The sequence below is a fragment of the Petromyzon marinus genome, chromosome 79 (genome assembly GCF_048934315.1).
Source record: "Petromyzon marinus isolate PM22_M1 ecotype Great Lakes invasive population chromosome 79, UKy_Petmar_22M1.pri1.0, whole genome shotgun sequence".
NCBI classification, from domain to species: domain Eukaryota; kingdom Metazoa; phylum Chordata; class Hyperoartia; order Petromyzontiformes; family Petromyzontidae; genus Petromyzon; species Petromyzon marinus.
The window spans coordinates 17,817,282-17,831,135 of NC_133745.1; the positions used below are offsets into that span (position 1 = coordinate 17,817,282).

General features: G+C 44.7%; 1 protein-coding gene across 1 annotated transcript; it reads right to left on the minus strand.

The window, feature by feature from the left end:
* Positions 1–4,959: 4,959 nt before the first annotated feature.
* On the minus strand, positions 4,960–9,232 carry LOC116957644 (beta-1,3-galactosyl-O-glycosyl-glycoprotein beta-1,6-N-acetylglucosaminyltransferase-like). Its single transcript, XM_076056963.1, has one exon. It carries the CDS (start codon positions 8,349–8,351, stop codon positions 7,659–7,661), a length of 693 nt encoding a protein of 230 aa, XP_075913078.1. The 5' UTR covers positions 8,352–9,232; the 3' UTR covers positions 4,960–7,658.
* Positions 9,233–13,854: the final 4,622 nt, after the last annotated feature.

Consider the following 13,854-nt stretch of genomic DNA (forward strand, 5'->3'; position numbering starts at 1 on the left):
CTAAATGAGGGTCTTCGTCTGAGTGTGTTTGTGTGTCAGTCGACCCGTGGCACCTGGGTCGTACACATAGCCTGGCACAAGCGTCGTGGTGACATCACTGCCACTTAGCGGCAAAATGCGATTGTTGTTGTCATTGTTTGTGTGTGGGTGTTTGTGAGTGTTGAGTTGAATATCTGCGCGGTTTTAAACGTCCCGGTAGGCCTGCCTACGACCTGTCCTGGGTGTCACCAGGCCGCCTCGTGTGAGCAGCTCACAGACCTACGTTGAACTTCTTTCGCACCGTACACAGCCGACCGCGATAATCGGAGGTGCGGGGGAAGGACAACAAACTGAACACGCAAAAAAAACTTTTAATAAAAATAGTTTTCAATCTGCCCCAGTAGCTTCCTTATATTCATTAATTCATAAACCTTAAAGGATAATAAATACACAATACGAAAAGCATGAAGCCTAGGGCTTTAGACGAGGCACTGGCGAACTAGGCCTTGATAATTTTCAATTCAATAAAGTAAATAAACCTTACATTTGAATAAATATACGTGCATTTGTATTATAATAAATATAGACACGGACATTTATATTTGAAAGTGCATGAATGTACACAAATTAACAAAAAAAATACCATAGAAAAAGCTGAGGACTTTTGGCGAGGTGCCGATGGACTAGGCCTTAATCACATTTAAACTCACTAAAACTCAATAAACGAAGTTAACAAACCTTTAATTAGAATAAATAAACGTGCATTTGTATTGTAATGAATACTGTAATGAATACAGACACGTACATTTATATTTACACTCACGAGAGAGAGATGAAGGAAAGGGATGATGATGATGGAGAGATGGAGAAAGGACACACGATTAAACCGAATAAATGATTAAACCGACTAAACGATTAAACCCCCCCTGCACCCGCCAATCTAAATTTAAACACACACACAGCTCACTCACACTCACTCACATACACTCACACGCAGTTCACACGCAGCTCATTCTCACTCATCCTTACGTACAGCTCACACTCACACAGCTCACACTCACACACCGTCGCCATCTCTGACCACTGATGGATGATGTAGAACTGATGTCACGTGCCCCATCGGCCTGACCTCATGAATAATTAACGGTCTGAATCACATTTGGCCTCATAAATGTTTAAGTCTGCGCACCAAATTGAGAGTCTACCAGTGCTGTGTTTTCTTGATGGTATGGTGCAGAGGACCTGGACATTGCTTCAAGCCGATTTCGGATCGGCTGCTCATTCCTTCTTCTGCACGCGATGTCCAAAGACACTTTTCTTGGCATCTAATGGTTCGACTTTCGTCAGAAATATCACCTTTGGCAATATGTGACCGACTGGTCTCTGAGTGATCGAGATGCTCAGTTCGAGAGGGAGACGGCTCTGTCCATTTTGTGGACACGTCACCCCTGCGAATCTTGATGCGCAAACTCCTGCAGCAAATTGCACAAGTGGGTTGGCGGTCGACATTCTAAGTGAGAAACTGCGACCCTCAAAGGGGTAGTGCAGCCTCCCATGGTCGCCCCCTGTGATCCGTGCATCAAACAAGTCACCCGAGATGCCGGTGTATGGCGTCAAGAGCAGGTCATGCGAACACTGTCGCAAGAGAGGTCACATGTTTATCGCCAACAGTAATTTGCCGGCTAGTGCGTGATGGATGAATTAATGTACGTTGGGTCAAGTGCAGTTCAAGGAATGTTTACTTTGTACTTGACATACAAGCAAAGTAACAAAACAATACAACATGCAAAAGCACACTGACGAAGTTATAAGAAACAGATATCGCGATCTCGTTGTGTCATGAATTACGTCGTATTTTATCGTGAAAAATCTGTCGTGGCAACACTAACGTGTAGTGCTCGGTAATTTTGTGAGAATGATCAGATTTACGAGTGGGCGCATTTGAAATTGATATTACTCCTCAGTCAGCTCATTTCGTTCGTTCGTTTCTCAATCCGCTTGTCCTGGTGAGGGTCACGGTGGCAGCATGTTGAGTAGGGCGGGCCATACTCTTTCACTGGCGACAGACTATGGCTTTTCCTGGGGAATTCCCAGTGATTGCCAGGCCAGCCGAGCGACATCGTCCTGCCAGCGTGTCCTGGGCCGACCCGGGGGTCTTTGCCCAGTAAAAAGTGCCCGGTAGAGTTCCAGGGGGAGTTTATCAGGGAGTATCCTTACCAGGTACCCGAACCACCTGAGGCTCTCCCAGATTATCGAGCTCTTCACCCGATCCCAGAGAGTGAACTCTGCAGAGAAACTTAATTTCGGCCCCTTGTGGCAATGATATCATACTTTCAGTAATTACTCAAAGCTCATGACCATAGGTTCGGGTGGGAATGTAGTTCAACTTGTAAACCGAAAGCTTCGTTCGAGAACTCAGCTGATGCTTCACTACCATGGAACAGTACAGTGCCCGCAACACTATGGACGCCGCACTAATCCACTGGCTGATCTCCCACTCCCACTAACTATCACTCGTGAAAGAGACTCTGCGGTACTTAAACTCCTCCACGAAGGGCAGCTCTTCCCCCCTCACCTGGACAAAACAATCCACTGTCTCCCGGTAGCAAACCATGACCTCAGATTTGGGGGTGCTGATCCTCACCCCAGCCGCTTCATATTCGGCATTCAAACCGTTCAAGTGCATGCTGGAGATGACAGACTGACGAGGCAAAGAGGACAACATCATCTGTAAAAAGTAGTAATGCTAACTCCATACCCCTGTACTGAATAATCTCCATAATTCGGTTGCACCTTGATATCCTGTCCATGAAAATCACAAACAGAAGCAAAGACAAGACGTACCCTTGGGGGAGTCCAACACCCACAGTGAACGACTTTGATTTAACACCAATAATATGACGATAGCTCGCACTCCGGGAATAGAGGGACCAGATATCACACAAAAAGCGGCACCGGTACATCATACTCCCGCAGCACCTCCCACATGACATTGTAGGGAACACGGTCATGTACTTTCTCCAAATCTACAAAGCAGAGATAAACTGGAGAAGTATACTCCCATGACCCCACAAATATCTGAGAGGGAAAAGCGCTGGTCCATTGTTCTATGATCATGACATAATCCACATTCTAGATTTGAAGCTTTCGTGACTGCAAGGATTCATACTCTTTGTTTTTTTTCGGTAAAGTCACGTAGGTAAAATAAAAATTAAAGAAAACAATTAAATCACGACGTTTCGGAGGCAACACAAACTTCCGTCTTCAGGTGGAACAGTCACAGCAAGATCGCTGCATCAAGTGGGAAGGCTCTGAGAGCCTCGAGCTTAAATACAGGTTAAAAGGGGGGGTGGGGAGGAGCCAACCAAACGTCCCTCCCTAAAACCGTCCGCTGAAAGACCTCCCAGATTCTATGGTCTTCCCAAGATCCATAAATAAGGTACCCCACTACGACCATTCGTGTCCACGATCAACTCCCCTACCTACAAGCTAACCCGTTTTCTGTCAGATACTCTGCTTCCCTTCACTGGCAAGACCACCTCAGCAGTACTTAACTCAACCCAATTGGTTTCTATGGTCAAAGACTTTGTACTATCTCCTGACGATATCCTCGTCAGCTTTGATGTGGTATCTCTGTTCACCAAGGTCCCAGTACCTGATACCATAACAATAATTGAAGATTTGGTCCAACATGGACTGGACCCTGATGTACCTGCGCTGGTTAGGCACTGCCTCACCAACACCTACTTTACTTGGAATGGCTCCTTCTACAAACAAAATGAGGGTACCCCTATAGGTTGCCCCTTGTCACCAGTGATAGCCAATATTTTCATGGAGAAATTTGAATCAGACGCCATCCAGACATCCACCCTTAGTCCTTCCCTGTGAAAGAGATATGTGGATGACACTTTCGTCATTTGGCAACATGGCCTCCCAGCTTTGAACCATTTCCTAGACCACATAAATTCCAGACACCCATCCATCAAATTCACCATGGAAGTGGAGAAAGATGGCAAGCTGCCATTCTTTGATGTTCTGTTTGAGAGGACTGATGGCTCTTTGGGACATTCTGTTTACAGGAAGACCACCCACACAGATTCCTACTTGAAGCCTGATTCCCACCACCACCCGGCTCAAAAGAATTATCTCATCAAAACATTATACCATAGAGCTAATTGAATTTCTGACCAACACCTCCTGATCAGTGAATTAAAACATGTACATCTAGCCATCAAGATGAACGGTTACTCTGACCGTATCATCCACCAAGCTGTTTCTCCCACCATACAGAAACAACCACTTGACACTCCGATCAAAATGATCACACTGCCATACATAGCAGGCGTTACCAAAAAGATTTCTAAAATTCTAAACAAACACAAGATCCAGGTTAGATTCAATACAGTACACAAAATCCGTGATCTGATCCCATCCGTAAAGGATGTCTTCCCTGACTTACAGTAACCCGGTGTTTACAAATTGAGTTGTATCTGCAGTGACTGCTATATTGGGGAGACACAACGGCATATTTCTGACCGAATTCGCGAGCACAAATCAGATTTGAAACACGGCAGAACGAATTCGTCGGCCGTAGCTGATCATTGTCTCAAGACAGCAGGTTCTCATGAGATTGTTTTCTCCGATACCAAAGTACTATGCAAACCTCCCGGTTATTACCAAAGATTTGTCCATGAAGCCATCCAGATATACAAACATAGCCACAACTTCAACCGAGAGGATGGTTTTAAATTAAGCAACCACTGGAAAGATGTCATAAACCAAGTCAAAACTTTAGCTACCTTATAAGCACACAGCACATTCTTTCCGAACTTTTCCATTTTTGTTTCCATTTGATATTGCCCCCATGGAGTGACGCACTGCATCCCCCGCACCATCAACATAACAAAAGACGGATTAACTTAGCCCCGCACCCCATCAATGTCCCCTACTTGGCCCCTCCCACCCCCCCTTAACCTGTATTTAAGCTCGAGGCTCTCAGAGCCTCCCCACTTGATGCAGCGATCTTGCTGTGACTGTTACACCTGAAGACGGAAGCTTGTGTTGCCTCCGAAACGTCGTGATTTAATTGTTTTCTCTAATTTTTATTTTACCTACGTGACTTTACTGAAAAAAACCAAAGAGTATAATCCACATTGATACTCCTGAATCTGAGGCACGACCACCGGACGAAGCCTCATCTCCAGCACTCTGGCATAAGCTTTACCTGGGATGCTGAGGAGTGTGATTCCTCTGTAGTTGGAGCACACCCTCTGGTCCTATTTGTTTTAAATGGGAACAATGACCCCAGTATGAAAACCCAGATATACTGTACCCGCCTTCCATGCAACATTGAAGAAGTGTGTTTACCACGACACTCCTACGTACACTGTCCAGCACTTTCAACAACTCGCGATCTGAGCGTGGCTTTTTCACTCCAGCGCTGTCCTCCAGACAGTCTCGTCCCTTCACCTGATGAAGGCCGCTTGTGTTGTGGCCGAAACGTCGTGAGAATATTATTGTGTTATTTTATTTTATCAATTTATTATTTTATTCTCATTCTACGTGACTTTACCGAAAGAACCAAAGAAGATTAATCCTTGCAGTCACGAAAGCTTTAAATCGAAATGATTTGATTACCTTTCCTATACTTTGCTCCCCAGCTACGGTCAGGCCTGTGCCTACCCTATCACTACACCAACCCCTAACACTACTCCTACCCATAGGGGCGCCAAGATAGCAAGGTAATGTTCATTATATTGCCTGGTATACAGGAGGTCGTGAATTCGATCCCGACCTTGATGCCTGTTGTATATTTGGCGTTTGCGTCTCTCTCTCTTCTTCCGTGGTCACGTGGATTATTCTCTGGGTCCTGTACATTTTCACACGACATTGATATCAGCCACTTCGTTGAGCTATCTTTTGTGGTAGTCAGGGTGATTCTGAAAAATAGCTGCACAGCTCAGTGGGCCTTACCTCGTAAAAGAAAAATGGTTTAGTTTTCATTTGGCTGCTGATATAAATTTCCACACGATAAGCCACTTTATTGAGCCATCATTTGTGATGGCCAGGTAGCTTATGACCAAAGAGCTACATTGCTCAGTGGGGCCCTACCACTGAACTATAATCTATAGCAATGGTTCTTAACCATTACTGCAGCCTTGCACTACTTTGGTTCTCAATCATAAAAAAAAACATCTACAGTGAGGGAAAAAAAGTATTTGATCCCCTGCTGACAAATAAATGATCAGTCTATAATTTTAATGGTAGGTTTATTTAAACAGTGAGAGACAGAATAACAAGAAAAAATCCGGAAATACGCATGTCAAAAATGTTATAAATTGATTTGCATTTTAATGAGGGAAATAAGAATTTGACCCCTCTGCAAATCATGACTTAGTACTTGGTGGCAAAACCCTTGGTGGCAATCACAGAGGTCAGACGTTTCTTGTAGTTGGCCACCAGATTTGCACACATCTCAGGAGGGATTTTGTCCCACTCCTCTTTGCAGATCTTCTCCAAGTCATTAAGGTTTCGAGGCTGACGTTTGGCAACTCGAACCTTCAGCTCCTTCCACAGATTTTCTATGGGATTAACGTCTGGAGACTGGCTAAGCCACTCCAGGACCTTAATGTGCTTCTTCTTGAGTCACTTCTTTGTTGCCTTGGCCGTGTGTTTTGGGTCATTGTCATGCTGGAATACCCATCCACGACCCATTTTCAATGCCCTGGCTGAGCAAAGGAGGTTCTCACCCAAGATTTGACGGTACATGGCCCCGTCCATCGTCCCTTTGATGCGGTGAAGTTGTCCTGTCCCCTTAGCAGAAAAACAAAGAGCTCAATTTTGGTCTCATCTGACCACAACACTTTCACCAAGTTGTCCTCTAAATCATTCAGATGTTCATTGGCAAACTTCAGACGGGCATGTATATGTACTTTCTTGAGCAGAGGGACCTTGCGGGCGTTGCAGGATTTCAGTCCTTCACGGCATAGTGTGTTACCAATTGTTTTTTTGGTGACTACGGTCCCAGCTGCATTGAGATCATTGACAAGATCGTCCCGTGAAGTTCTGGGCTGATTTCTCACCGTTCTCATGATCATTGCAACTCCACAAGGTGAGATCTTGCATGGAGCCCCAGGCTGAGGGCGATTGACAGTTCTTTTGTGTTTCTTCCATTTGCGAATAATCGCACCACCTGTTGTCACCTTGAAGCTGAGATTAGGAGCACTCCCTTTAAGAGTGTGCTCCTAATCTCAGCTCGTTACCTGTATGAAAGACACTTGGGAGCCAGAAATCTTTCTGATTGAGATGGGGTCAAATACTTATTTCTCTCATTAAAATGCAAATCAATTTATACCATTTTTGACATGCGTTTTTCTGGATTTTGTTGTTGTTATTATGTTTCTCACTGTTCAAATAAACCTACCATTAAAATGACAGACTGATCATTTCTTTGTCAGTGGGCAAACGTACAAAATCAGCAGGGGATCATATACTTTTTTCCCTCACTGTATAATGTTAATAAATACATAGGATTGATGAAACAAAATAGTTGTACTTCCGTGCCCATGCTTAATTTGTCTTTCAATAATTTACCTTCTAAAATAATATAGCCATATGCTCTATAGTTTTATATTAAATAACTATACGTGTCGGCCATCAACCTTCCTCCCCCTCCCATTCTAGATTCCTATGACGAGCGCCGCCTCTGCCAGCGCCTTTTTCCGCAGGTGGTGCTCCAGGCAGTGCACCGCCACGTGGTCGACGGCCGTGTCCACCTTGTTGGCGAAGAGATGGTGCTGGCGCAGCACCCACGCCAGGTCGCCAGCGCCATACACGCAGACGTCCCTGACATGGGTGCCTCGGCATGGCGGATAGGCCGCCCCGCCGCCGGCCACATCACCCTCGAAGGCGGACCACTTGACTAGGCGCGCCAGCGCGGCCGCGTCCGTCACGTCGTGTATCCGGTGCGCGGGCGTTGAGCCGGGCACGCCGGGCATCCGCTGGAGGGTCGCCCACAGGTGCTCGTCGGGGCTGTAGGTATCCCCTGCCCACTCGATGAGGGCCCGCGCTGCCGAGTCACTCAGCACGTGCTCCACGAAGGCGCGCGTCACCACCACATATGCGCTGCCCGCGAACATGGGTGTGGGGATGGGCGGCGGGCGCTTGGTTAGGCCCGTCGAGTGGATCTCGTTGCCCGCGACTTTGTAGCTGAGGGTCCAGCGCGCCCTCTTGCCCCTGGGCATGCGCACTGTCTCCAGACTGTTGCGGCCATTGAGGGTGCGCAGCGCCCGCACCATCTCCAGGTTCGTCTTGATGGGGAAGTCACGGCCGCACAGGTTGATGAAGTACCTCCATGGAACACGCTCCGCCATGGCCACCTGCAGCCAAAGTGAGCACGTTAGGGCGTTGTTGTTGCACTATAATGCCATCGTGTTTGTTCGTATGTCCAGTTGCCTGTTTGGACTGAGAGTCGTAAGTTCAACCTCAGCGCAATAGATGGCGGTGGTGGCATCTACATCTGCATGCCATGACGAACCAGTGGCATCTACATCTACAGAACATGAAGAACCAGTGGCATATAAATTAACAGATTATTCCATTTTTAAAGCCATTCCCCATGTTTAGTGTTCATGCCGTACAACATGTTTGGAATTGACAGGAGTAAAGTTAGACTTACGAAAAAATCGACTTACGAACAGACCTCTGGAACCTAACTCATTCGAAGCATAAGAAGTTTAAATGAGTGTAATTTTTCAGAGATACAGCGTGGTATTTGATGATAATCTATATTTAACAGAATTTTTCATTAAATTTTTTATTTTTATTTTGCGATTATGATTTGCTATCATTTTTTATTTATCTTGTCTGTTATTGTTTATTATTGATTTCTTTTACTGTGACTTGTTGCATTTGATGGAGAAGCAGTGTTGTTTTTGTTGATGAAACCCGATTTAAGAGCTTCTTGGCTCACACGCTACTTCAAAATGAACTGAAAATGATAACTGAACATCGCAAAGACAAAAACGTTTCCAGTCGCCATGGATTACCACTAATACTCGCATTTCTTGAGAGCCTCTACAATGATGAAAGTAGCACCCATGAGGCGCCTCAGCAGTGGAGGTGAGAAAAGGTGGTACCAATTTACTCGACCCCTTTGTTGGACCAGGGCCGAACCCAGGCTTCTCTGCAGCTCCTGACGAAGGACACAGGAGGAGCTGGTGTTTGATCACCCCGTCCGAAACGTGCTCATCAATTTTTTATGACGTCACGCGGTTTTGGCCGATTATTTACCCCCCCTCCCCCCCTCGTCACACGGCGTCACGAAAAGTCAGACCCCACCTCAAATATGACGTCACAAAGCTCTGCCCCTCCCCCAAAAAACATATTTCCATTTTGAAAATAAAACATGCTTCAAATCACTTTCAATTATTGTCATTTTAGTGCGTATTTAATGTGGCGCTGCACTCTGATGTTGTAGGAGAAAACATTTATTAAAAAGTATATTTAATTAAGTAGAAGGTGTTGACTATATTTATTAAAACGGAGGCGTTGGAAAGCTGAAATTTAGCATAAAATTCACTTGAAAATATTCGTCTAACTAAAGCTGCAGATGTTCAGAATATTATATTTAAATTCTCTTATAATTATAAAATATTAAAAGTAATTATAACTATTAAAAAAACTTGAAACTTTGTAGTACATACAATTATAACAATAAAATATTAATTCCACGTAATAAAAAGCCCTGGTAGCATAATTAAAATAAAAATGTTTAAAAACAATAATTCAGAAATTTACAAAATGTATGCTTCTCCATTCTCTCATGGAGAAGCAAAATGCTCCTTCATGGAATAAATAAAAGGTGACCTTAATAAATGTAAATAATAAAATAGTTAATAATGAAGATTAATACAAATTAGTGTTGCTATAATAATAATATTGTTTATATTTATTTAAAGTTGCGCATTTTGATGTGACGTCACATTTCTCAACCCCCCCCTCCCCCCTCGTCACACAGCGTCACAAATGTCTGACCCCCCTTCCCCCCCCCCCCCCTAGGAGTGTGACGTCTTTTATGGACGGCCCCTCATCGTATTTCTCCAGGATAAATAAAGTTTCTGATTGATTCTGAATGAGGTAATCCCTAACAACAACTCTGGCAGGAGAGACTACCAGTTTCTAAAGTTTAGGTGAAGACTCCAACTAGGGTTCACTACATCAGTGGATGGGATCGCGAGGGATCCAGTGAAATCCCGCGAATCTCATGCTCACAGATGCCAAGTTTTTTCGGTTGAGTACCAGCAGAAACGAAGGCGTAGAGAGAAAGACGTCTTGGACATGGCTCACGTTCACACTATTTTTGTTTGGGGTGGGGGGGGGGTAAGGCCAGACCATCTCAATCAGAAAGCTATCATGTAATGCAAATCGATACGCAGCTTTCTAATTGGTGGTGGTTTGATCGTGGTGGAAATTGCAGTTGGTTCCGTTCAGAGACGTCTTCGCCAGTCGAGTAACGAGTGTGGTGGGGGCCCTCTTAGAGGCCAAAGCTACGCGTTGGGGCCCCCTCAACCACCACGATGATAGAGGTTTTAAAAATGCTAAATGCCTGACCTATACTCTTTGATTCTTTCGGTAAAGTTACGTAGGTATAAAATAATTTATTTTATTTTAAAATAATTCATTTTACTTTATATCCAAGTGACTTTACCGAAAGAACCAAGGAGTATGGATCCCTGCAGTCACGAAAACTTCAAATCTAGATTGCCTGACCTATGCTTTGTGTCGCGAGCTCGCAATGGTAACTCCATGGCATCAATGAGAACCATCCCCGAAGGACTTTCCAAACGGCCAACAAAGGCCGCCTGAATTGCTCCACATCGAGAGGTTTGGATCTCACCAATCCGCTCGGCACCAAAACCGCGCGGGGAACCTGAGAACCCCCAACGCCGTGGAGGAATCTGTTGGAGTGATCCCTCCACGCGCAGACAACTACCACCGCTTCACTGGCCTCGCTAGGGCCAACACCGCTTTGAGGTTTATGAAAAATCTTCACATCCTGTTGGTCTCAGGTAAGCAAACAAACTCTTGCATATCCGACCACAAACACATAGCCAGTGAACTCAAGCACGTACACCAAGCTCTTAAGGCTAATGGTTACTCCGACTACACAATCCGCAAAGCTATTACTCCAACCATGAAGGACCCTCGTGAGGAGCCATTCAAAACAATCACTTTACCCTACATTGCGGGGATCACAAAAAAATCTCCAAAATCTTGAATAAAAACAAGATCCAGGTCAAATTCAACACATTACATAAAATCCGTGATCTGGTTCCATCTGTAAAAGATGTGATTCCGGACATACAGTACCCTGGCGTCTACAAACTAAGTTGCCTCTGTGGTAGTAGTTACATTGGAGAAACCAAACGACATGTCACGGACCGCATCCGTGAACACAAAGCAGACCTAAAACACGGTAGGACCAACACCTCGGCCGTGGCAGATCACTGTTATAATTCAGTAGGCTCACATGACATTGACTTCTCCAAGACAGAGGTTCTCTGCAAGCCATCTGGCTACCATGAGAGATTCGTTCATGAGGCCATCCACATATACAAACACAGAGACAATTTCAACCGAGAAGATGGATTCTGGCTTAGCAATCATTGGAAGGATTTGATAAACCATTTCGGGTCTTAATTGATTGTTCACGCTTACGGTGGCTTTCAGACCGCATCCATTATTTTCGTCTCCCCCCTCCTCTTTTCCGAACGTAGATGGACTCGTCCATCTGAATTACTGCCAAATCGCTCTCCATGGTGCTAATGTTAAAAAAACGCTACTTTTTTCAAATTTTCTTGTTGTGGTTTTCACACCTGATGATGATTGCTTGTGTTGCAGTCGAAAGGTTGTGAGAATTTTATTGTTTTATATTTTTATTATTTTATTGTTTCCTTTCTACGTGACTTTACCAAAAGAACCAAGAATATGAATCCCTGAAGTCACGAAAGTTTTAAATCAAGATTGTCAACAATTAGAGTAACAGCCCAATTTCCGATAGCCTGAAATCGGCACTAGCTAGAGGGCTGAATTTTGCAGTCACGCCCAAACACATCCCAGTGAATGATATCATTGCCCAGGTTGACGTTGCTCACAAAAGTTTAGGTCACATCCCAGCAGATGTGGCAAGATCTGAAATTGCCGCCATCCTTAAAAACACTAAGAAACACATTAGCAACATCAGCAGGGACGAGCGCTCTGAACTCGCTCAATTGAAAAAGAGAGATGACATTGTCATCCTTTCAGCCGATAAGAGCAATGCCACGGTCATCATGGAGAAAACCACATACAACAACAAAATCCAGGACCTTCCTAATGATGCCAGTTACATCAAAATCAACAAAGATCCTACCAACCGCCTGGCTACAAAAAACAACAATATCATCACTAATTCGACCTCTCTAATTGAACCGGCCAAGCAGCTCTCTCTAAAACCTTCGGCTCCAAGATTTTATGGCCTTCCAAGAATCCATAAAAAAGGCACTTCACTTCATCCTATCGTTTCCACCATCAACTCATCTACCTACAAACTGGTCCGTTTCTGTCTGAGACCCTGCTTCCATTCATGGGCAAGACCACTTCAGCATACTTAACTTAGCTCACTTGGTTTCTCTAATCAAGGACATTTCATTTCACTGTCTCCAGATCATTTGCTTGTCAGCTTCGATGTAGTCTGTTCACCAAGGTACCTGTACCTGACACCATAGCAATCATTGAAGACTTGGTCCAACAGGGACTGAATCCTGATGTACCAACTTTGGTGAGGCACTGCCTTACCAACACTTACTTAATCTGGAATGGTACATTCTATAAACAAAATGAAGGTACCCCTATGGGTTCTCCCTTATCACCAGTGGTAGCGAATGTTTTCATGGAGAAATTTTAAACAGATGCCATCCTGACATCCACCTTACTTCCTTCCCTGTGGAAGAGATACGTAGATGATACTTTCGTCATCTGGCCACATGGCCAGTCAGCACTGAACCAATTTATCAATCACATCAATTCCATACACCCATCTATCAAATTCACCGTGGAAGTGGAAAATTACGGCAGGCTACCATTCCTGGATGTTTTGATCGAGAAGAGGCCTGATGGGTCGTTGGGACATTCCGTCTACAGCAAAACCACTCACACGGATTCCTATCTGGTCCAGAAGAACTCCCTCATCAAAACACTATACCATAGGGCTCGCTGCATCTCTGACCAGCGCCACCTAGCCAGTGAACTGGAGCACGTGCACCAAGCCCTCAAGATGACTGGATACTCAGACCGCACAATCCACAAATTTGCCTCCCCAACCATGGGGAGACAACCATCTGAGGACCCAATCAAAACCATCACCTTGCCATACATAGCAGATGTTACCAAAAAGATTTCCAAAATCTTGAACAAACACAAGATTCAGGTCCGATTCAATACAGTATACAAAACCCGTGATTTGATCCCATCTGTGAAGGATGTAATTCCTGACATGCAATACCCTGGTGTCTACAAACTAAGTTGTGTCTGCAGCAGCAGTTACGTTGGGGAAACGAAACGACATGTCTCGGACCGTGTTCGCGAACACAAGGCAGATTTGAAACACGGCAGAACCAACACCTCTACCATGGCTGATCATTGTTATAAAGCAGTGGGCTCACAGGATATTGTTTTTTTCCGAGACCAAGGTACTCTGCAAATCTTCGGGCTACCATCAAAGATTTGTCCATGAAGCCATCCAGATATATAAACACCGAGACAATTTCAACTGAGAAGATGGGTATAAGCTGAGCAATCGTTGGAAGGACGTTATTAACCAAGCAAAGTCGTAAC